The sequence below is a fragment of the Charadrius vociferus genome, unplaced genomic scaffold (genome assembly GCF_000708025.1).
Source record: "Charadrius vociferus isolate BGI_N301 unplaced genomic scaffold, ASM70802v2 scaffold161, whole genome shotgun sequence".
NCBI classification, from domain to species: Eukaryota; Metazoa; Chordata; class Aves; order Charadriiformes; family Charadriidae; genus Charadrius; species Charadrius vociferus.
The window spans coordinates 5597861-5623695 of NW_009646928.1; the positions used below are offsets into that span (position 1 = coordinate 5597861).

Genomic DNA, 25835 nt, shown 5'->3' on the forward strand with positions numbered 1-25835 from the left:
AAGCAGGATGTAATTTAGCGGGGAGGAAAGAACTGAGTAGGTCCAGGCTTTTTCTACAGAGGTATTGTGGAGAAGTGATGGAAAAATACTCCTAGTCTTTGTATTCAGGCCTTATACATTGGTACAAACCTTATATGAATCTCTTTTAATCTCTTCCTAAACTATTCCAGCAGCATTACGGTTTGAAGTACTTAGGTAAGTACAAAAGTCATGACCTGGGAAATGATTCGTTCAGATTCCTCTAAGATTTAAGAGAATATATATTGTTGTGACTCCGAGATAAAACACTTTACCAATGCAGTCCATGCAGTCTCAATGTATGGTGAGGAAAATACATGGTTTGTGGAGCTCTTGTACTTGCTTGACTGACTGCTGTTGTTGGTTGATTTCTGTGTGACAGAAATACTAATATGAGAAAGGCTTCTCTTTCTCAAATAAAACTAGCTCCTTCAGAAGACAAACATGTGGAGACAGTAAAACTGAAGCCAGCGATTCAGCTGTGGCACCAAGAAGCTGCCTTATGTGTCTTGGTCCACTCACTTTCTTCCTGCAACTTGTGTTTCTCTTTGCTTTGGTTCTATGTGTATTATTAAACACGTTTTCCTGTGGAAAACTAACACTTGATAACAAATTGTTTTCTAATACAACCAGCCTGTAATCTCGACTGTCAGAAAGTGTAGTTGCTGAGAATTTTTATCCAAGAATCTTGTTTTAAGTATGTTTAAGGGTCAGGTTGACCCAGTTATATCATAGCTATAACCAGGGGGAAGCAGGAAGTTGACACGTGGATTAGTAATTCAAGGATAAGATTAAAAAGAAGGAGTTCAGAGTTCATGTGGTACATGTTTCCTGGCCAGCAGAAGGACAGCGATCTGCTGAGAACTGTGAAGTGACATATTTGGAGATGGCTTTTCAGTGCAGGCTTAGAGATCAAGGGTTATTTTGCTTTGCCCTTAAACTGCTCCAGCATGGTGTGTTTTTTGTAATGCCTTGCCCATCCATGGGAAGGGTAGAAGAGGAAGAGCTGAAACTATGAATTGTGCTGGTTCTTTCTTGTGGTGCATTAGTCCCTTAAAGTAGAAGTATTTAATAGGTGGATAATTGTATGAAGAGACAGAAGAAGATAGATCATGATGGCTCAGAATTCATTGTGAAGTTCCTAGGTACGTTATAATATGTATTTTGCTTTACAAGTAATATAGTCTGCTTTGGTGTGACTGTTTCTGCTTTGGAATCAATCATTAGCAGCCTTCTAAGAGGGTGTACTGTATGTTCTTTTTGAGGAATAAGACCTTGTTACATTTCTTTATATAAGCAACTATAGGAGCAGAAACAACAACTCACTCAGTCACTTCGAAAGCTTTCTTATGTGGGATGGTTTTAAAGAAATAGTTATTTGCCAAACTTATGCAAGTGTACCTATGCAAAAAATACCCTGTATGTGTTTCCACAGTCATGTTGATGGCATTAACTGACTTTTCTTCTAGTAAAGAGGTAAAGTGACCGTCTGTGCCAAACAGAAAGGAGCACTCTCTCAAGGAAGTGCAGATAGTACCACAAATAACTTACTTGACTTTACATTGGTCTCGTGTAATAATCTTCTGCTTTAGCTTAGAGGAAAAACAAGTACAAAAAATAGTATCCAAGTTTTTTATAAATCTTAATGAATAGATATTCTCTAGATTTTTTTTTTTTTTTCATCTACAGAAGCAAAAGCAGAGTCTGATTTGCTCGTTACCTATAAATGCCCACATTCCTGCCTTATGTCTGGCAGAGCCAAGAATAGATCAGCTGTTGTGACTCCATATCCAGTGCCTTAAGTACATCACTGACCTTCCTCTACTAGCAGGATATCTCTATTCCATATGTTGTTATAAAACCCTTACTTGGAGCTACTAACTCTTACTAAGAGCTTTTCAATTCTTGCCCACTCAATTTAGTCATGCTTTCTTTAGTGGCGAGAAGTAGAACTAGTTTATATTTTGAAGTGTCTAAAAAGTATCTGCACAGTGTTTTCAGAACTGTATCTGGTAGCTTAGTGACAAAAATAGGAGTGAAAAGCTGCATGAACATATTCATTTTACAGAGATCTCAAGCAAGTGAGCTGGGTCTGATTTCCTTCCTGTTCAGCAGCACCAGCAAAATTCTTTGCAGACCTGCCATGGACAAGTCACATTTTTCACCTGTACAAAAAAAAGTGATTATATGTGTTTCCCGGAAGGTATAATTGGCTCTCAAAGCCATTCTGTATCTCACATTTATCAGAAATCCTCTTGGCTTTCAGATAGTGAAGTGATTCTGCAAGGCTTGCACTTAAAAGTTGAGATATCATTTATTTTATTTTAATTTTATTTTATTTTTATTTTATTTTATTTTATTTAATAGGTGTTTGTGACATTTAAGAGATGAAGGTATTCCTCAGTGTCATTTTTAGTACTCTTGGGTGCAACTGATGTGTACTTTCATTAGTATAAGTAAGTTACTGTAGTATTTTTGTTTAAAGTCATAGAATCACACAATCAGAATAGGTTGGGTTGGAAGAGACTTTTAAAGGTCATCTAGTCCGAACCCCCTGCAATGAGCAGGGGCATCTTCAGCTAGATCAGGTTGCTCAGAGCCCCAGTCAAATCAGATCTGAATATTGGAATTTTATTACAAAGTCAAACACAACACATGTTTGCTTACTTTCTAAATAGGTCTGATCTGTATATCTGACTGGAGAAGATAAAATACAGATAGTCTCAGTGAGGAACATAATCCTCTGCTTCACCTTGCAGACAAATAGGTCAATATTATTCATAGAACAAAAAGCTTCATGTGCTTTTCAAGAGCCAAGGACCTTCAGTACCCAGGGGTGAGGAGAAATGGCTTGGGTTATTTTTGTTTCTTTTCCAATAAAGCCACTAATGCAATGCACCAAGATTTACAGTTACTGTTTCCCAAACATTTTTCCATAAGATCCAAGGAAAAAAGATTCTAGAGGGAGTTTTTTGTTCTGGTGCTGCAACCATATGTGTGTCTAATATTCCTGGGAGTAAAATGCCTACAGGATCAGGCTCTGGTACCACAAGTTGTTTTCTGAATCTCACAGCAAAATTTTGAAGCTATATTATAGAATTTTGAGAACATGCTCCCACAGGAAATAAAAACTTTGTGCCTGAAAGGTAAAAACCTAATTGCAAACACTTGACATTTATCATAGCTATCTCTAGTAGAAAAGGATGTTCATTGCAAATGTTACAGAATTAACACTTTAAATTTTATCTCTAGAATAGCTTTTTATTCTTCTGATTTCTCAAAACAGTCATAAGGATTTTGGACTGGAGCTTAAGAGAGAAAAATAAAAGTAAATAAATATAATACCTTAAACCTAGAAGATTAGTTGCTATGCATCTGTTGCTGCTATAGACTCAATGTAAAGTGAGTCAAAGTTAAAACTGAACCTTTATTATCGAGCCAAGGAAATGGCTAATATCTGCTTTTAACTGATTTTATGATTTTATGATTTTATTAAAAGCTCTTATTTTAAAGCTAACTGAACAGGGATCAAATAAAAATACCAATGTGTTGCAGGTTTTAGTTTTTGGGAGGGAGCTGTATTCTTTTTGTATTTATGGTATTCTTGTTCATCAACAGAATTTACCAAAGCCCTACTGATTTTAGGATTTCAGGAAAGTAATTTAGCTTGAAAATAGATACTGTGAATCCATGGATTCTGAAGTATCTTGCTGGTGCCAGTGACTTGTTACTTAGTTTTTGCCACTTACAAAACTCTTGAAACAGAAAATTATGTGAAATCACATTGTTTAACTTGTCAGTATATAGTTTCTTATATTCTGGAAACCAGATTTTTTTTTCCTAGACATTTTGGGCTAACTACAGAGTGTGCTGATCTCTAATTACAAAGGGAAAAGCACTATCAATACGATCTAGTGAATTTTAGCATGGATTATTGTAATATTTGCGAAGTTAGTTCTGAATGCTTCTAAGACTATACATCAGATGTGTGCTAAATAATACACTTGCATTAACTTTATATGAAACTACAGTAGTCTGCATATCTGAAACATTATTGTTTGAGGTGTTATGAATACTTAATACAAATAATTTTTGCAGAATGTCTGCAGTCTTCACCTATGGTGAGCAATGTTTCTGATGTGAGCTGCTTGTTCAAAAGAAATATCGAATATCGCGGTTCTAACATCTGTTTAATAATTTGTTTTACAACAGGATTGTTGCTTGCTCATGCTGCATAAAACCAAAACTGTTTTTCTGCTATTAAGCACATTATGAGACTGTAAAAAAAAAAAAAAAAAAGAGATTATAGCTTGCCTTATCATATAAGCAATGCAAAATCCTACCCTTTTTGACAAAGAAGGAAAGAAAAAACCCTGGCTTCCTTCATAGAACCGTGTTAATGAAATCAGATTTGTTATGCAGATACATAAAGTAAATACGTGAGTAGGGGTGATCAACAGCTTGAGTTCATAAAACAGTCTTAAATTTCACTCACTTGTAACATTATACGTGCCACATTTCCCAGCCTTTGTTGCATTGCAAAGGTAGAAATTACATTACTTTAAATAAAAGGGGAGTTTTGCTGCTGCATTGAATAAAGGTAATTAAGAATCATAGAATTAAACTCCATGGATTCAGTGCATCTATTCTGATGCTCAGTTACTTTCCTGAAACCCTAAAATCAGAAGCACTGAAGGGTATTTTGTTTGCTGGAAAAAGCCAGGAAAAAAACCCAACAACACTATCACCACTCAGTGAAAAGTGCTAGAATACAGTCTTTAACGTTTTGGTTTTTGTTTTTGTTTTGACAGTGAAGACAGAGTTCTGAGTGATAGAAATGCTTGTTGTTCTTATTTTTATATCCAGAGATAGCAGTGTGGGCCTTTCCAAGGACAGAAGATGAGTTTTCAAGCTCTTTGGTTGGTTGATTTCTAGTTAGTCCTACCCCAGTGTCTTCTGTAATTGGCTTTGAGTAGGACTGGATTCACATAAACAGAGTCACATTTACTATATCCTTGGTCTTTTCTTTGCACTGACTCTCCAATATTTGGGTTATGAGAAATTAGGCTTCAAGGAATATTGCTACCTACTTTGTTCTGCTTCATTTTATCACCTGCATGAAGGTTGGCGAGTTCTGTGAAAAGCAGACATGAGTTTGTCTTCAAGAAGAGTAACATTGCCTGCAGTTATGCCAATAACTCTGCAGAAATGGGTATGGCATTTAAATCAGTCCTGTAATTCTGACTTTAGTATGGGTTGGTAATACATTTGCTTAGTGTAAATAAACAGGGCTATATTTGATTTTCCACTTTTTTTTTAATTTTATTTCTCTAGTGTAATAAGAATTCTTCTTTTCTGATAAATGTAAATTTTTAAATTTCATTATGTGAAATACATGTTTACTAATGCACATATATATGTGTGCATAATTGAATATTTGTTACTGTGCTTTTTTCTCTGTTACTGTAATTATGTACTTGCAAGAATTCTGCAAGAAATTGATTTTGCTTACAGATTAATGTATTTTTTAAGTGTAAAGTGTCATAATTACATTTCAGAATATTAAAATATGCCTCTGTAAACAGCTATGGTACTGTTCCTAATGGGCGTTTATTGGAGACCACTTCCACAGGCTTTGGATCAGCCTTAAACACGACGTACTTTTTCCGCACTCTCTCTGACTAACACCTTAACAGTGGATGGTCCGTCATGTATTTTAGAAATTGGGGTAACGCTGTCAGTGTTTCTCCATAGCCACTGCAGTTTGCCTTTTTCTGTTATCTCCCTAAAAAGTGGAAGCAATGCAAAATCATTATGCCCAAATATTATGTGCACTAGTATTGCCCAGTGTAACTCTATGCATTGGGGGTATCTATGAAGTTAAAAATACACAGGGAAGTGAAGTATGGAAATATGACTCTCTGCTAATCCAGATATATTAACTTCTGAGAAGTTAGTTCAAACAAACTGTAAGTAATTCATTAGTTCGATTTATTTTGTAAATGTGTAGATATTTTTCAAAAATTCATTGCTGCATAATGTGCCTGAATCACTGTTAATAGACTCTTCTGTTACTCAGAGGCTTTTAATATACCAGCAGTGTGAAAAATGAAATTTCACTGAAATATTGCTACAGTACTAAATGGTTCTCATGAGCAATTTACACAGGACACAGCATTTACTTCTTATGGCGTAAGTCCAGTGGCTCTAAAGTAGTATATGAACACATAGCTGTTATTGATTTGGGATGTATGGTATTGTTTCAGATTACTTCATTCTTTCAGTAGGAGGGGAAGCCTGTGAACATACAATTTTAGTGTGATTGATTTGTACAGGTGACATTATACTACTGTCTTAATAACATGATCATATACTATTCTGGTATAGTAAGTTCCCTTTCAGATTTAGATGGGTGCAAGATGTGCTCTTACACAGTTTTATCCAAACAATTTGGTATATCTCTGTTACACTCCTCAAAAATACTCTTTTAAAAATTGCAGTTTAACTTCTCAGCTCTCATCCTCTCAATCCTGTGGTTTCCTCCCCTTCCTCTCTCCCTCCTCTGAGTACTGCTCCTGGTCTCACATCTTCAGTTGTCATAGTTATTTTATTTTTGGCTGTTCTTTGGTTATTTGTATGTTAGGAGATGAAGGTCTTTGTTCTTGCAGCATGTAGCTGTGTTGGACTCCTCTGGTGTGCACACAGCAGTACTTGGTGCTATGTGGGAGGGGAGAGATGTGTACTTTGCTCAATCTAGCCTTCACAAGGCTAGCAAACTCAGTTTTAACTGTACAGTATATTTTAATGGATTGCTTTTCTTTTTTTGCTGTTGAGAGATGAACATCATCCTCTGAGGAAACTTAAGGGTTTTTCTCTTTTGACAAATGCACGGTAAGTAAGATAATTTTATGTGCATTCTCTCCTACTTTAATACACAGATATTTTCACACTACTATCAGATTAGCTGTCAACAGTTACTGACTTTACTTCTCTTTATCTGTGTACTTTGTAAGCCCAAAATAAAAATAATGGAAGTAGTAGGAGGAAGCAGCACAGGATGTTGCCTTAGGTAGGTATTGGGTTACACACAGCTGCAAAAATTCTCAAAGGCATGTGTCCTCACTGAGGGCTCACTATGTGCCAAATTTAATAGTCCTGTTTATGCTTGTGATGTTTGTATCTATGCACATAGAATTACTCCTGAAAGTATCCCTTGTCTCTATTCAGAAGGTGCCTTTGTTATTTCTGTAGCAGTACCCCAGTTTCTGGAACTGGATAGTGCAGGAAGGCAGGCAAGAAGGAACCTTGCTTGTAAGGGGTAACGTTTGTGCATGTGTAAATTTGTTTTTGTTTCTCAAGGACATTAGAACCTCAGACATCACCTTTGACTTAAAGTAGTGCAACTTCTATTTTTTGTAATGCAAGAAAGACTTGGAAATGTAAAAATGTTACGTTAGCACTACATAGTCAAGAGAAACTTAAACTTTAGCTTATAAAGTATTATTTTAGGCTATTGATCATCCCCAATCATTATTTCTTAAATCCATGGAATGGGTAATTGTGTAAGAAGTACAGTTTAATTATGGTACTGCAAAGATTTCAAGTCTTTCTTTTTTTCTTTTTTTCTCCCTCATAAAAGGTAAAATTTTGCATTATCACCATGCTAATCTGCCTGTTCTGCCAGTTTCTTGAATACATGGGGTTTTTCTCATTTTCATTCCAAATATCTAAGATGCTTTGTCCGAAGTTATTTTATACTTCTTTCTGTTTTAAAATCTGATATGAAATACTTATCACAGTTGACATGTTTTATTCTTAAGTAATGTATTTTTAACTAAAGCTACAGGGCCTCGTTTAGATTCCAAGGGGTCTTTTAGCACAGGCAGAAAAATGACTTGCTTAATAAGCATGGGGAATTATGCATATTGAATGCTATTAAAACCAGATTTATAGTGTGTATATAGACTAGACATATAATTAATCTAGCACGGTTAGAGCAAATGTCTTCTTTATCTTTTGTATGAATAACGTTGTACTCCTCTAAAAACATTTTAAGGAAATTAGATTTAAAAGGTCCTAATGCGTTTAAAACATTGTTTTACAGTCAAAGACCAATCATTTACTCAAGATAAACACCCACAAGTCTACTAAACTTGTTATGCAATAAGTAGGAGAGTACTTACGCACCTGATGTTGGATGCAAGGTGTATAAACAGTGAGAGTTGTAGTTTTTTCCACAGCAGCTGGGAACGTCATAGCATACTGGGTCACACAATGTTAAAAAGCCCTGTGTACATAGGCGGTGTTTATTGCAGCTGAATAATTTCCAGTGATTCTTGAAGAGCTTGGCATGGCGTCTTTTAAATGGAAGGAATATTGATTAGAAAATGAGAATGTGGTTTAGATTGCTCAAATCTAGGACTGGTATAAGCATGCAAATTTCAAGATTCTCTTGCATCTTTATTCTGTCTATTTTTCTGGCCTGAAATCACACGCTGTTTTAATCAACGCTCACCCCTCCCCCAAGGAAAAAATGGTCACTTAAGCCAAATTGTACTGAGAATTAGTAATGTCTGTCTGCAGGGCTAAGAGCATGAAAGTAATTTTTCGGTTTTGCATTTGGGTTCCCTGAGATGAAAGGCCAATGTGCTAATCCAGGAATTTTACATAAGGCACTTTAAGTGACATGATAATGGTGTCATTAAATGGATACCTTTTATAAAATAACTGGAGGCAGACAAAGCGTTCATGTATGAAACGTCTCTTCATAAAGACAGTTTGAAAAATAGTCATTTAAAGATGAATAAACAACACCCATGCCCTCTGTCTTTTGTACAGTAATAAAAATAAAAGCAATAAAATAATAAAGAATATAATAATAAATACAATAATAAAGCCAAAGAAAGGGTAACGTCCCACAAAGATTTGAATGCAGATGAGAGGTTTCAGTGGGGGGTGGACTTGGGTGTGCTTTAAATATTTTGGGAATAGTGGTCAGAAAACCTGTGGTGGTTGTGGTGAATTATTTGAATCATGGTAACGTCTTATTCTTAATGGAATGCTTTGTTTCATGACTTATTGAGGGATCTGAGAGAAGATAATGGGGATAACTACAGGTAAAGCAGTAAGATGGGCCTGAGTGGACATTCAGTATAGAATTAGAACTTAGAGATAAATTACTAGGATAAAACATCAGGATGTGCTGCTACTGCATCTGCAGAGTTTGATACAAACAGTAAAGGTTTTGAGCCAGAACAAGAGTTGAGGAAGGTAGAGGAGGAGGAATATATTGGGGAATGGGCAGAGACCCAAACTGAATTCAGGAGACTGGTAGTCTGTTTTTTGGAAGAAGTTTATGTTTAAAATTGCTAGAAGGCCAAGCTAGTAAGTAGGCTCAGGGAAAGGTCTTGCCACCTTTATGGTTTTAACATGTGCCAAGATAGCTGCATTTTATTTGGGGAGAGCTGGAATTCTTGCTTCCTCGTGATAATACATAAAAACTTGTGAAACTAGTTTTGCAAGTATCTCCCTCAGATACTTGTTTGAGGGAGCATACAGCTTTCATGTCAGCTATGAAAAGATTCATGAACTGCCTAGACTGCAGTCATCTGTCGTACTCTACTTGCAGATGCTAAATTACCCACTCATGATAGAGGCTGACGTGATGATGGAGATTCCATTTGTGGATGATAGGGAAGAAGGAGGGTGGCAGACTAGCATTTTCTGTCATTGTGGAAGAAATCTGGTTAGGTCCAGGGACTGTTTAGGAGAGAGCTACTGACAGAGCCTCCTCAGGGGAAGGTGTTGCAGGACTTTTCCCTTTCCTGATGATGTTGGCCAAATAAATCTAGATCTGATACTATACTCGAGAAGGGTTCTGGGACCAATTTTTGCTTTGAATGTGTACTCTTTATAGTCAAGCAGGCACCTAAAAATGGATTGTGGTATAGCAGTCATATATGTGTTGGCCAGTCGTGTTTCCTGGTTTGAATAACATGAAACCAGTAAAGCTTCCTACTATTTTTATTGTGTATAAAAGTGATCCCACGTGTATAAATGAAGTCAAAATGGGACTACCTTTAGCAATCCCTATGGTTTCAGCTACTGGGGTGGAGGCAGAGGGTTTTTCTATCCTGTGACATTCCAGTTCCTACAAGCAATCAAATTTTATAGAATATGTTGTACACAAAATTGTCAACAATCTTGGAATTTAAAATATATAGTACTATGCTGCATAGTTGCCATTAAAGGTAGATAGGGATGTGTGTGTGCGTGTGTGTGACAGAGTGAATAATAAGTGCACAGAGCTTTTAAAAAAGTCTTTTAAAATATCAATGGTTTGATACACTTGGTCATTACTTGTCCCTTGTACAGTTTGTCAAGGTTTAGTGGCACAATTAACGTTGCACTCTGTCTCCTCTCTGTCTTCAGTTCTTGAACAAATCTTTGATATGTTTTTCAGTTTCTTCTTGCCTTCTTTGAACATCTAACATTCTTCATACAGTAACCAAGGAAATTGGCAGTGTTTAGTGCCCTACTCTGCTCATAATCCTTTTCTGTTGGCAGAAATCTTTTGGAAAAAAAACAGCTTTTTCATCAATTGAAGAAAGTGCTTGGCCATTTTCTAGCTCTAGTACTTTAGTCTCCTCTTGAATAAATTAGGCTTCAAGAAGTCAGAACTTGACCTTCAGACTGTGTTATCTAGCCTTGAAGTATATCAAGAGCTATTGCTGAATAGTTATTTCTACTGGTAGTAAAACCCGTACTGATTATGCTGCGTAGCTGTATATGAAGGGGGAAACTAAACAAACTGCACACAAGGTGTTGGTGTCAGTCCTATGCAAAAAATCACATTTCTCTTACTTGTATGTCTTCTGTGTGTTACTTTCAACATGCTACAATAAATAACCAAGTACCTGAAAAATTAGATTTTATTTACTTTTGGTAAATTGAAGATCTACTAATGTATACAAAGAAAGTTCATCACCTTGCACCAAGGAATTATTCATATTTAAGCTCACTTTCTTCCTCATTTTCATGCTGTTGCTATGGGTACTGGCCATGCTCCATGCTGCCCCACTCCTTGTTTTTCTGCCTTGCATCAAGCACAGAGGCAGGACCAAACCAACAAAATAGCAGCTGCCTTAAGGACCTAAAAAAGAAGTTACAACTGTATGGTCAAAACTTCTGAACCAATATAATTCTACTGTAATACTGGAAATTTTACCCTGGTTCCAGTCCATCTTAGTATCTTACACTTGGTAGTGACTTCCTAAAGTTTCTTTTTTGAAGTTGCCTTTATTCAATTGCTTTCGGTCCTCCATTTGTGATTACATTAGTTCAAGGCAACCTGTATTTTGTAGTTTAAAGTAGTTACATGAGAACAGATTTATTCTGGCACAGTACAGCACATAATGGGTGCCTAGGGAACAGTACAAAGCAAGGCGAGTCAAACTTCCCAAGTCACACTTTCTGAGAATATATATCCAGTTTCTTGAGCCAGAGTTGATAGGTTCTCATAATATTTCTGATATTTCTCATAGCATATTTTTCTTCTCTCTCTAGCAGATCCTAATGGCTGTCTTGGACTCCTGACCTGTGTCTCCACCAATACACATGCTTGGGCATCAAAAATGTTAACTTGGAAAGTCATCTTTGGTTCCTTTCCCATGCCTTGCACATCCCTGAGGTTACAGCTTCCTGCTGTTTGTCTTTGCTGATACGTTTCCTGTTTGGCACCACTAAAATTCTTATGAAGGACTGAGACCTGGGAGGAAGTGTTCAGTTGACACCCGTAATGCTTTTCCTTTATTTCCTACTAGAATCCTCTTTTTTTCACTATTCTGTAGCATACTCTGATTTCTTCACAGTCTTTTTTCATCACTCTTGTTGCGTATTGTGTCATTTTCACCTCCGAACTTTGCCCTAACATAACATTGTGCTTTTTTTCTTAGACCACTTAGACTGCTTTTCTGAACCAGTTGATTCCCTTCTCCAAGAGGTTAGCAATTAAGTAGTATCTAGACTGAATAGCAATTGGAGCCCTTTGCTTGTCTTGTACTAGCCTGACAGCCAGACTTAACTAGCTCATCAAATTACCCACCAGCCCTGTATGCAAGCCCTCCATATTGTAATTTTTCTTTTCGTTCTGTTGACTGTAACTGTCACCATGCTTTGGATATCCTGTTTGACAAGACTTCTAGGATGTTCATAACACAAATAAAATACATACATTCGTGATGATATGAACAAGGCTTGTGTGAGGGGAACAGAAGCAGCAGCCAGACAACCCAGAAGACCCCTGAATGTAGGGTATCACAGCATGTGTAGAGATGAGAAATGTGCTACTGAATTCTCAGTTTTCCTGTATGACTAAAGGTTGTTCAGTCTATGTACCTCATTTTCATTTTAGAACAAATGATTAGAGGTAAATATTGTTAAAATACAGCAACTTTGTGAAGTGATTAGTCTCTCCTTGATACTACATCATCTACTTAACATTATCTTTTTGTTCCACTTTGTTCATTTGTTTTAGCGAGTGTCTCCTGCATTAGATGACTATTACATTTTTGCTGATAATTACAGGGCCTAATTTCCATGCCCAGGTGCTCCTGGTCTTTTTTTTCTCTTCCTGTAGTGGTTTGGATTTGTCGGCAAAATTTGCTGACAAATCTGTAATAATGTGACAGTGTATAGTTGAAGGTTTTACATGGTTTGAGTAGACTTACTAGCTCTATTGCAGGATTTACTCTTTATTTGGATTTTATGTTTTGTCCGGAGGGAACAATACTATGTGAATAAAATGAACAACAAGTTGAAAACTGCTGAGCGATAAAATGTTCTGTCAGAATAACTATTCTACAGCAGTTAAACCTTGTTGTTATATACCACCAGTGACTAGAAACTGATACCCAGGAACAGTGCTGGGCTGATAGGATGATGTAGTCTGACCCAGCAAAGCAGGATTTTGTCTTAGACCGGATGGAAGTGCTTCACCTTTCTAAAACAACTATTTATTATAGTGGTTTAACCTACATAGCCTTTGTCATATTTGCACTGGACGTTCCTTGTACCACTCCAGAAATTCTGAGAAAATTTGCAAACTGTATCTTCTTAGCTAATAACCTAAACTTTGCTTGGTCTTAGAGAGTCTACATTCTTTTCTCCTCTAGTGACCTCCATGGGAATACATAGGTGATAAAGGTGATGACAAAGGCATTCTTCGCTTTGAAGCTGTGTTGTAGTTCAAGCCAGAACTTCTGTATAAAATTGTAAAAGTGAAAGAACGTTTTAAGAAAAAAATCTTCTCTTTTTTTTTTTTAATTTTTACTTAAAAGATTTATTTTAGGACTGCTGCAAAGGAAATGGGAAACTAACTGATCTCTTAATGGTGTTTTTCAGAGACTGGGTCTTTTTCAGCTTCAGCAAGAGATCTGCTCTACTGAGAAACCAGCAACATAGTGTGAAAAACCTGGTAGAAACAATAGGTACTTCTTTTTATAGCTGGTATCTCTTCAGAAACATAGAGTGCAGCCAGAACGTGGCAGTAACAGATTTGCTTTTTCTTGTGCTGGAACACAGCATTCTATTTATCTCTGACAAGCGAAGGATATGTTGGACAAACTGCACTATTAAATACAGAAAGCCTCATTTAAATAATGTTGGTGCTTTGACATAAATAGGGACAAGCTATTCAAACATGAGGCTGATAACATTCTGCCCTTAACTTCGTTGTACACAGAAAACAAAAACCAGAAGTGTCTTTTAGTGACTTTATGTTGAAATTTCTTTCTCTCCTGATCTTCATACATGACTTCTTTGGAAAGTAGAGTAGTGTGTGGATAATTTCTACCGTATTTCTAGTTTGGGGGATAAAGAACACTGGTGTACTGGGAACTTTTTCCGTTTTCTGTTCATTTTGTATTTCACAAAATATTTTTTAAAAAATGGAATACTGAAGTTCCTCCTTCAAGTCAGATTCTTTGAATCGTCTAGTATGATTTTCCATCTCATCCCTCTTTTTAAGTCCAGTTAGTCTAACTGGGTATTTTTCAATCAGTATGTGGTAAGTGCTTTCTAAACGTTGCTATTGTATATGGTAAAATGTAAAGCTTTATGTTACTATTAAATATATATAAGCAATGTACAGTTAAGACTTAGCAGGCAGTGTGGAAGGAAAGGACTGAAAATACTAAATAACATAAGTTTACTAATGGGGCTAATAAGCTGTTCACTTCCACTAAATTAAATTTTCATGAAGAAAAGTTCATGTGAATGTACACTCTTATTAACCTTAATGCAATAATCAAGTCTGGTCTGAATATTGATCTCTTTAAATCAAACAATAAGGCTTTTGAACTTTTATCATAAAGAACTTGGTTTGGGGGCAAAAACTAAAACTCTTAGCCACTACCAAGATGAGACTTGCACCTTGCTAGTAATTTTAGCAATTTTCTCTGAATTTCATGAGAAATATTAAGGTAGCTCTGGGTGAAGGTAATGGGTCATAAAGCACATACATTTAGCCAAAATAACTTAAGCTTTGTACTGCGAGCTATATTGGTTGTACATAGACTCATAAAATGGTTTAGGTTGGAAGGGACCTTGAAGATCATCACGTTCCAACCCCCCTGCCATAGGCAGGGACATCTCCTACTAGACCAGGTTGCCCAAGGCCACATCCAGCCTGGCCTTGAACACCTCCAGCGATGGAGCCTCAACATCTCTGGGCAACCTGTTCCAGTGCCTTACCACCCTGATAGTGAAAAATTTCTTCCTAATGTTTAATCTAAACCCACCTTCTCCCAGTTTAAAGCCATTTCTCTTCATCCTATCACTACATGCCCTAGTACAAAGTCCTTCCCCAGCTCTCCTGTAGGCCCCCTTTAGGGACTGGAAGGCCACAATAAGATCTCCCCGGAGCCTTCTCTTCTCCAGGCTGAACAGCCCCAACTCTTTCAGCCTGTCCTCATAGGAGAGGTGCTCCAGCCCTCAGATCATCCTTGTGGCCCTCCTCTGGACGTACTCCAACAGGTCCACGTCTTTATGTTGGGGACTCCAGAGCTGGATGCAGTACTCCAGGTGGTGTCTCACCAGAGTGGAGTAGAGGGGCAGAATCACCTCCCTTGACCTGCTGGCCACACTTCTTCTGATGCAGCCCAGGATACGGTTGACCTTCTGGGCTGCGATCGTACATTGCTGGCTCATGTTGAGCTTCTGGTCAATCATCACACCCAGGTCCTTCTCCTCAGGGCTGCTCTCTGCTGAGAGCACTTTGCTGAGGGTGCACTTGATCGCAATGTCCATGTCACCAACAAAAATGTTAAACAGCAGGGGTTCCGGTAATCACCCCGAGGAACACCACTTGTCACTGCCCACCACTTGGACGTGGAGCTGTTGACCTCAACTTTTTGAGTGCAACCATCCGGCCAGTTCCTCATCCACCGAGTTGTCTATCTATCAAATCCATGTCTCTCCAATTTAGAGACCAGGATATCGCGTGGGAGAGTGTCAAACGCTTTGCACAAGTCCAGGTGGATGAAGTCAGTTGCTCTTCCCTTGTCCACTACTGCTGTAACCCCCTCATAGAAGGCCACCAAGTTTGTCAGGCATGACTTGCCCTTCGTGAAGCCATGTTGGCTGTCACCAATCCCCTCCTCTTTTTCCATGTGCCTTAGCAGAGTTTCCAGGATGATCTGGTCCATGATCTTACCAGGCACAGAGGTGAGCCTGACCAGCCTGTAGTTCCCCAGGTCTTCCTTTTTTCAAAGAGTGTGGAGATTCGGACACTAAGAGGTGGTGATGCATGGCTAGAAGGGAGAATAGTTTGTGCACAAATGTACTTCTTCAGAAGCTGGATTATGGTATGTTCTCTGCTGAGTTTTACAGTAACTTTTCTGTGGTTAAAGCATTTTACCCAAGTTTCACTGGATTGTTGTAATCATTTATTTATTTATTTTTAGTGCCTGGCAAGATGTAAACCCTCTTGTCTTCCTAATTGAGAACTAAGTGTCTGTGTACTGGGTTTAGCTTAACCATGGAGCTATGTGTACTGTGCGCTGAGATTCAGAAGTGACCTACGATTGATTAGCTGTCTGTAAGTAAGTGGTACATAGAAGACAAGAATATGGAACCTTTTACCTTTCCGAGGGTCAAGAGGTTTTTCAAATACCTCTGTGTCAGATGTTAATGTAAACACTTAGCATTACTCAATAATTTAATGAAAAATAACTAAGACTTGTTTTTATCATGGCCTGTAAGGCATGGCTTCTCCACTCTGATTTAAAGGTTAGTATGAGTAAGAACCTGAAATTACTTGACTGTAGCCAGCTGCTCTAAAAATGAACCGTTCATTGCGAGTTTATCTTTATTTTTCAGTCTCTTACTCCATGACTGTTTAATCATAATAGCTTTACTTTTGAAGAACTTGGGAAAAGTTATTGATACCAATCAATGTGAACTGCATTATCCCACTGAGATTTTTCAGAAGTATGATGATTACTCTAAACCATTCTGGTAACTGCTATGAACAAAATGGGGAAAAGTCCTTATAAATTTAAGAGTGGATTTTCTCTAGAAAGAGATGGATTTATGTAATGTTAGTATATTCTTACCTATCTGCCTGGCTATGGTGGCTCACAAATTAACAATGCAACACCCCACAAATAATCTGCTACAGTAGCCTTTGGGCTTTTCCTCTTTCTCAGGACTGAACCGAATTTTATACCCTGTGCACATCAGATGAAGTAATAGATGGAGCGTAAGGCCCCATTTCTATTGATGTTAGGATAGACTGAGGTTTGCTGCTTAAGTTTCTTTAAATTTTATACTGTATAGCCTTCTGTTAATGATTTTTAGTCTTTTCATTTCCAGTGTCCCTCTTTTTAAACTGGCAATTTTATTTCACCTGTAAAGAGTAGATCTAGGAACATATTCTTCCATATCCGTTGTAAATAATTAATGCAAATAAATCATTTAGCTGCTCTGCAGTGTGTTTATCTTGTATAAGCGATCCTTTGACTGCTTAATCATCTAGCGAACCTGCTAATTTTCTTTCACTTCTGCTATTCCATGGAATTGTATTGTTTGAAATTTTTGCTAATGATGTTTAAATTTCCTCACAGCTTTCTTGTTATTCATACACATCTTACCAGTTGTACTTGAAATGCTTCTTTAGCTGCTTTTGTTTGGAATCTCCATAGTCTGAAAAAGATCTCTGGTAAGGCAGAATAATTTGCGACTCTCTATTTAAATAAATTGTCCCGTCCGCCCCTGCCTTTCCTTATAAATAATGTGCATTCTTTTTAAGGACTTTATTGTGGTTTTTACTTCTTTAGATCCCTTTGTATTTCTTACTCCTGATTTGGTGCTTTGTTGTGGTAATGGCTGTTGATGGTGATAAATCTTTCACTTTCTATGTTTAAACTGCGTGTTATTTATTACTTCAGTTCTTACGGTATATTGAACTTCACAATGTAGCTGTTGTTATTTAATTCTCCAGCTATAGTAACTTTTTGAGCAAAGCATCATGTAATTATAGTTATCATATAGTTAACAATAATCTCTCTTTCTGCTCTAAAAGCAGTTGCACTATGATTTAATTGTCCAAAGCGTGAAAGTTGCTTTCTCTAGACCTTACCTTTTGTTCAGTTTTATCTTCTATAACTATTTATTACAATTTATAACTATGTTTTGCGTCTGTTGACCAACATTGAAAAAGTGAATGTATCAAATTCAGGATTAAATAATGAAATTTATATTTGAACTTTCCTGTTGTCTTTCAAACCTTGTTTCTCTTCAGTTTTACTGACGTTGTCTTTGAGATGATTGCATGTCAGCATTGTCCTCATTCTGCCATTTTTTCTAACATCATAATGTGATTATCATAACCTTTGTTTGAAAGAACTTTGCTGGTATATTTTTGCACATAGCTTATTATAATTTGGAGATCTGCATAATTTAACCTCCCTTTTTATAATACAACATATTTACACATCTAAAGCAGTAGTCATATGAGCAAGTCTAAGTGCTTTACAAATCTTAATGAGTTCAATCTGTTACCCTGCTGTACAGAAACAGTCCCTCAGTTTCCTTTTTGTAAAATGGGTCAGGGGAACTGAAATCTAATACTGACGTGCCCAAAGTCAGATGGCAAATATGTATTTTCAACTAAGAACTATACCTTTTTCTGCCTATAGGTAATCTCAAATATTTTTTGTTACTTTTTCACATTGCTTTTTAGTTCCTTTTTTGTGTGTGATGTTTCCATTCATAGGATGATCAATCTTGTGTTGGATTATGTAGGGCCATACTAAGAGTCTGGGGGAGGGAAGTGACTATATGGGCTATATAATATAGAGAGTTGCCATAGTGCCATAGTAAACTATCAGAAGACTACTACAGAAATTGTTTGAGCTGATAATGTGCACACACTGTTACTGTGAAATTAAACTTTTTTTTTAATACCTTCTAACAGAATATTTAGGTCTAAAAAAAATTCATTGTGTTTTGAGGCAACAAATTAATGAATTGCTAGAGAAATTGTCACTGGTCTTAAATTTGAATAAAGGCTGGATATTGACATTATTTTCCTCTTCCTTTCTTGGAACTTTGGTTTTGTTGCAAGACAGGCATAATTGATTATTAGTGTTCTTATACCTTTTAGTGCTTGTGAGACCATACCTCAATCTATCAATAATAGGTAAGCGTGTGCCACGTTTGCTTTTTGTCACTTGGAAGAAGCTCCTCCCTCTTCAGGCAACTACTTAATTCTTTGGCGTTTGCTGTCCTTGTAATCAGTGACTTGGTTTACCTTAAGTTTCTTTAAATTGATCTCAAGTCTTCAATATATGGCTTCACAGACTGTTCAAGGTGCTTAACTTTTCCTTAATAGCCTTGATGGTCCTATTGGAGAAGATGACAGTTTCATTTCATTTCATTTCATGTCACTTCTAAAGTGTCCAATCTGCCTATATTGGCTGTTTTTAATACATTTTCTGGTTTGTACCTTGAGAAGAAAGCAAGGTATTCTAGAACGCTGGAGCCATAGAATAGAAGATGTTGCTGCCAAGAGGATCTTAAAATTTCCCTTCCTGAAGTTGATATGAATACAGGGAGTCTGTGCGTGAAAGAGATTTTGAAGTCTAATGCTCATGTCACCTAAGCTACTGTACATATCTTGTATACTTTTCTGCATGGGAGCAGTGTTTCTTCTGCCTCTTGAAGCTGTGCTGTGTTCCAAATGAGAACTCAGGATTCACTGGGACCTGTATTTTACATAAATTTGTATTTTGGATTGCATGCTGGAACTCATATTTGCCTTCTTCCCCCAAGGACAGGCTTCCAGGCAATTGTCCCTAATCACTGGGTGACAGTTCCTACCTGCCTAATTACACACATTGACAAGTCTGCACAGACATCATGTGGTGCCTTGTGAACCCTTCCCAGAAGAGAGGTTCACAAGCTTAATGCCCACCATTTTGGATTTGGGTGCCTAAAATATTAACAAATCCTCTTTTGTTTTGTGTCTGTGCTTCAGTTCTCCGTGCTCATTCCACACAGGGACATGTGGGGGACAAATTTTGGAAAGCTTCCTCTTGTGGTGATAAAGAAAATAGTTGCTTTACAATGAGCAGCTACAGTTTATCATTGCACGCACCTTTTTTTATTATTATTTATTTTAATGACAGATATAGATTTCTGCAAACTCTGAGAATCCTTTTGGTCTGGAAATCTTCCCTTTGGAGGAAATACTGGAAGCCTTTTGGCTGTAGACTGGGGTATTTAAAGGGAATTTCTTGCATTCACACCTCATAATGAAGACAGTAAACCTTACTAACATGCCTTTTTTTTTTTTTTTTAAACTAGTTGTGAGTTAACCTGCCCTTAAATATTTTTATGAATGCACAATTTTGCTGATTCTCTCTAAACGCAAGACAGACTATTGCTAGATGTCATAAAATGGTTCAAAATGCTAGAAATTTCCAGTTACTTCCATTGCAGTTCAAATACACTCCAAATTCCCCTACCCTCTGCCAATATCAATAAGCAAAAAACTTTGTCTAGCAGGAGGGAAGGTTGGAAGTTAGAGAACAAATGCTTCAGGCAAATAGCCTGTTAGTTAACACTAAAGACAGAGGTTAGCACAGTATCAGGCAGGATCTCAGGGGAAGTACGGCACAGTACGGCACCCTGGAGTGTAAGACTTTTTAAGGCCTGTTTTTGCATACAATAACTGTGCATTTAACATAAATGTGACTGAAATTGTAAAGTAAGTGCAAAATGTGTGATGTTTTATTCATGGGGGAAAAATAATTGTAGAAATGATAAGCTAAAGTTAGGTGCTTGTATCTTTATACATAAAAGTGGCCTGGGTTTTTTTTGGTTTTTTTTGTAAGGTTCTGACCATCCACTGTCTTAATGGCTGTACAGAAGCATTAAGAATCATGTAACTGTCAGGTCATTTTGATGTAGACACCTAAATATGGACTCCATGTGCTGAGTGGTTCTTTTTCTGTTGGATCTGCCTGGCTTTTTTCACATGTTAAAACTTAGTTTGAAATTCCTCATTGCGGGGTATGGTCTTTCCATATGTTTGTGTTGTTTCTGCAGACTGGAACTTCCAAAACAGATGGCTTGAAGATTCTGAAGAATCAGACTTGGACACCGTCTCTTAAAAGTCTATGAAACACATTGTTTATTTATTGTAGCAGAGATGATGGTTGAGTGTTGAAGAAGACTTGGGAGAGTAGAGTCCAGCCTTCTCTTGCTCCTCCCTCCTCCCACACTGATTACCTTATGTGCTCTTTTATTTATTCTTTTAAGCAGTTTCTGATTTTTTTGCTCCTTCTGATTTTTATTTATTTTTTAGTATAAAAGCTAGGGTCTGCTTTTCCTTTTCTGTGTTAAACACTAGGTTATATTTATCAACATTGATTTTACATTCTGAGTTCTGATGACTAGTGAACTACAAACAATAATGTATTTTATTTTGAAGCAACATTTCTTATCAAACTACTTTTTTTTTTGAGGGATAAAGATACATCGCACATCGTTCTCGGATCTTGGCTGATTCTTAATATATTGAAAAACGGAAAGAGAACATGTAGGAAAGCTGTACCTCCTTGCCTACTCCCATAGGCAAGGAAAATGATTAATGCTTGTCATGTTCAGCTTGGTGCTTTCCTCTTATAAAAAGATCTTGGAGCTGCTAATTTTTTACTTCCAGTGGCTTCAATGGAAGCTATTGAGATATTTCTTTTTCTGACCTTGGGAAGAGCTAAAATCTCCTTGTATTTATAAACTGGACAGGAAAGAAGAAGATTTGAGCACTACTGAGGCAACTTTTTCTAACTGTCTACTAATAGGTATAGCCAAGGGAAGTTAAATAGCTTGCTTTAGAAAAAAGCTTGAGAGTGTATGGTAATGAAAACTGTAATGACAGCTTGTTCTCAATTAGCAGCTCTTTTCTTGTGTGCTACTTCTCAGACAAATCTTCAGGGAAAAAAAATGAAAGAGAGTGAGGGTGTCCTGCCAGATGAATGCATGATGGTAACTGCTAATAAAAATAAAGAAGTGGTCGCTCAATCTTCCTCGTCTCTGTAGGAGGTCAGCATAACTGCATCTTTAGCATAATTCTGCCACCCTTTAATTCTTGGAGCATCCCTGTCCTGGTTTGAGGTAAAATAGGACCAGTTTTGTTCAGTAACTTTGCTTCTTAGCTGGGCCTTTTCTAACTACTGAAATTAACAGCATATTGTGCAGACACTGTTTGCTCTCAGAATGATAAGACCTATGTTTACAGTTGATGCCAAGGCACAGTATGCAGAGAGCCTCTTGCTTATACTTATTGCTAGAACAAGCAAGGCCAGCTAACTTGGTTACTTGGAGGGTTGGAAGCGGAAAAGTGTAGAGGGGTCCCTACTTGTGGGGAGGAGCGGACAGGACAGGTGACCCAAAACTGACCAACAGGGTATTCCATCCCATCTGCCTCATGCTCGGTATAAAAGCTGAGGGATCAAAGGGTCGCTGTCTTTCTTTAATGGCCGGCATCCAAGGAGGACTCTGTCTCTGCATCTGCCTTTGATCCTGATCCTGCATCCAGATCCAGAATCCAGTCCCTGTCCGTCATTGAGTCCAGTCTGGGAATGCCCCAGTGCCATCCGGTGATGTGACTGTCATCCTGGGAGCTTGATACAGTTTTGTATGTATTTCATTATTTTCTTTTTATTTTATTATTAATATTTCATTGACGTAGTTTAGTTCCTTCTAAACTGATAAGTCTCTTTTTCCCTCCTCTGCCTCTCTCTTTGAAGAGAGGTGGGGTGGAGCATCTGTCAGTCCCATCTGGGGTGCCCCACGTCCCCAGTGGCCAATTTGGCCTAAACCATGACAATCCTCTACTTCTGGGAAGAGAAGTATTTGTTGGAACGTATTTCCAAGGAAAAATGGGATTTTGAATTTATCCTTTCTCATCTGATCTACTCCCCGTGGAACAAATACATTCCCAGCAAATCCTACAAGAGACTGCTTCAAACACAGCAGAAAGCGCGGACTGAGCAACTTTTTCTAATTAAAAACCCACTCAAAGGTCACTCTAACTGATGAGATTTACACCATCACATTCAATTCATTAAACTAAAACTGTAACAGAAGTTCAGAAGGGTCTGTTAGGTGACTGCCTGTCTCTTGTCTCCTGCTGTATTTGAATCCCTTGCAAGGAAGAGAAAAAGTGCACAGCATTTGTGTTTTATAAGGTAGCACGTCATAGCTGGGAGCTGGGGTGATCTGTTGTCCTAGACTTGTGCAGGATTTATTTCCCTATACTGAGAAAGCCGAGTGAGAATACTCAGAGAACATAAACTGTGGGGTTTTTTTCCATTGTTTTTTGTTGTGTTGTTTTGGTTTTTTTCAGCTGTGCTCCTGTAGTCCAAGGCCGCCTCCAAGGCTTCCCACTCCTCGAGCGGAATGGCCGCAGGCAGCTCATTATCATGACTTGTGTTGCTGTCTTCAGCATTTTAAAAAGTCTTTTTCTATTTCTTCAGCAATAAGAGTGTAGTCATCTGCACTGCGACTCTTAACCCTTTTAAAAAGAATTTCTGTAAAAATCATCTGTCAAGGGCCTCAGCATGGGCTGTACGTGCTCTTGCTGTAAAACAAGCTCACCACCTAACTTGATGAGTACCTGGAGAAAGCTGTAGTTGCTAGTACCTGCTGGCAGGGTCCCTGCCCAGGGCGCTGGTGTGGATCCTCACCCTGGCTTTATTGTGAGAATATTGGGAAAGAGAATAGAATATTTCAGTTGGAAGGGACCTACAATGATCATCTAGTCCAATACGAGGAAAGGAGCTTTAATTCTCTCCTTTCCTTTCCCCTTCTATACTGTCTTTCTCCTTTCTGGCACTTGCGCCTGTAAAATCTTTTAGCTTCAGCCTGACAGAGACTTAATGGAGAGGCCTAATGAAGCTGTCCCTGACCTTCAGTGCTGCCTAAAGGAGGACATGTTTTAAGGTGATGGGATGCTTTTTTGTCTACTCACCTGTACAGCCCTCTATCCCATTCATAGCACACCCTGCCAGACACCTCTTTTAATTTCATCTTTGAATCCATGTAAATACTGCAGGAGTTTAAATAATTCATCCTGGTTTATCCTGAACTGCAGAGCATAATTTCTGTGTGACTGGAGCAGGAGTTCAAGTTGTGTGTGTGTGGAATGAGACCCTACTGCAAGCAGGCTGCATTCCTACCGGTCTCACTTGCTTAGCAGTGAGAACGTTGCCAAAGCATAGACATCTTGTAAAACCAACCACAGTCGTCAACCACGGCTGCTTTGGTGGTATCGATCATTGAATTCAGTATTGGTGTGGTCTTTTTGGCCTTTGTTTTAAACGCAAGTACTGGGCTGTAGCTTAGTCCTTTGGAAACTTCGGATTGACTTTCTCCAAGGTCTGCCTGTTTTCCGTGGCAGACTCTGCTTTGAGGCGGTCGATTCACGAGTAGAAAGAGATTTCCACACTTTAGAAACGTGATTTTAATGTCTGTTGTATCCTGGAGGTTGATGGCGTGGCAAGGGTGGCTGAACCTCGTGTGGCACTTTTGAGTTGTCATCATTTATTACCTGAAATATTAGAGCAAATCATCATGGACTTCATGCTGATTTAATATGCGGGACCAAAGTTTGTAACAGAACTGCTGTATATGTAGTTCCATAGAGAAGCAGGTTTTTGGAGAGGAGTAAGGCCGCCAGTGTGCTTTAATCTCTGCGTGGTTTTCAAATGGAGTCTTTTTTCCTTGTTCTGATGTTTGGAAAGCATGGGTGAGCTGATCTGATTTTTTGTTTGTTTGTTTTTGGTTTTGGATTTTTGCCATTAGTGGGAGAGAAGCAGGTGGCAGAAGATACAGTTGCAGCTCCTTTGCTCACTTTCCTACCAACTTCAGCACAAACCTGAGAAGGTGCTGCAGTAACAAGTTAGGGCAACAATACATTGCTGATTGTTCATTGGATACTTGAAACGAGCATGTGTTTAGTAAGGTAGCAATTAAGGACTGACTGACAATAACATGCTTGTTTGTCTTTAAGTGAGAACTTGTGTCTTGTTTAATGAAGGGTTTATAATGGTATTTAGGTTTTGTGCACAAAGTACAAGTGAGGTGCGCCATGTATTCTGATGAATATGGATGAATTGATTAAAGTGAGAGGAGGATTTTTGAGATAAATTAAAAACATCTTGGGTGCCCTCTGTCTTGAGGATGTCTGTGCTTTGGTACAGACAGGGTAGGCAGGGTAGTTTAACCCGTGCGAAGTTCCTTGTTGTTGTGGCCAGACTGTCACTAGCAAATGAGCTGCTTAGCATTTCCATTGGCACAGTACACAGCAGGCACTGCTCTGGGCATGGACAGTCAGACTCTTAGTGTTTTGGTAAGGAGAGAATAATGTTGCTCAGTCTTACTTGACACTACTGGAAAATGTAAATATTGGGGAATAAATCCCATTCTTAAGGATGAATACATGTATTCACTTCCCAATCTCATGACATTGAGTGGTTTTGGGTGAAAATGCTTGTTTGAAAATACAGACTAAAAAAGATGCATTTCAGACTTGATTCCTTAGTGTGTTTCTGAGTACCTGGAAGACTTCTATGGCATGTTTAATGTTGCATCAAGTCTCCTATACCTACTGTTCGTGTTTACCTGTCTGTTGCTGTTTATAATAAATTCTCAAACATCTGTTTTATATTAGGAACTGTCACTATTCCAACGTACAGTACCACAGATGAGAGTTGGTCCTTGTGTCAGGAGCCTCAACATTTTTCCCTTTTTGTGTTTTGTCTACTTTTAAAAAATAATAGAGGAAATCTAAGAGTATTGAGCTTCTTGACTGCCATGAAGAATAAGAAATTATTTTCTACTCTTATACAAAAAAAACTTGTGTTGACTTTAATGGGTTTAGTCACTGAGCTTATGAAGACGGAGCACTAGTGATTTGTGTCAGTTCTATCCAGTTCACTGATTCATCTAATTCATTTGATTAATTCTCTTTCAGAGAAAGAAAATACAGAAAAAACCCCAAACCCTAAATGGTCACGCCTTCTTTCAAACAGTCAATATGCAATAAAAATTCCTCAGCCTTTTTGTTTGAAACTCGAGGATAAGCAGGTTTAGCTTCACCTCTTCAAGAACTTAATGGACACCAATTCTTCAGGGCTCTAAAATGTGTACTAATGTTGAATAATATTTTTTTTTATTGAAATGTAAAAAATGAAAATGACAAGGATAAATTGTGAGAGTTTATAGTGCCTCCTTCCCCCCCCCCCCCCCCC

General features: G+C 37.9%; 1 protein-coding gene across 1 annotated transcript in view; it reads left to right on the forward strand.

The window, feature by feature from the left end:
• The first annotated feature begins 5167 nt into the window (after positions 1–5167).
• Positions 5168–25835, forward strand: part of GRB14 (growth factor receptor-bound protein 14) — a 50568-nt gene continuing 29900 nt past the window's right edge. Inside the window, exon 1 of the mRNA XM_009894611.1 lies at positions 5168–5230. Within this exon, the coding sequence (XP_009892913.1) occupies positions 5168–5230 (63 nt within the window). The remainder of the gene's footprint in view (positions 5231–25835) is intronic.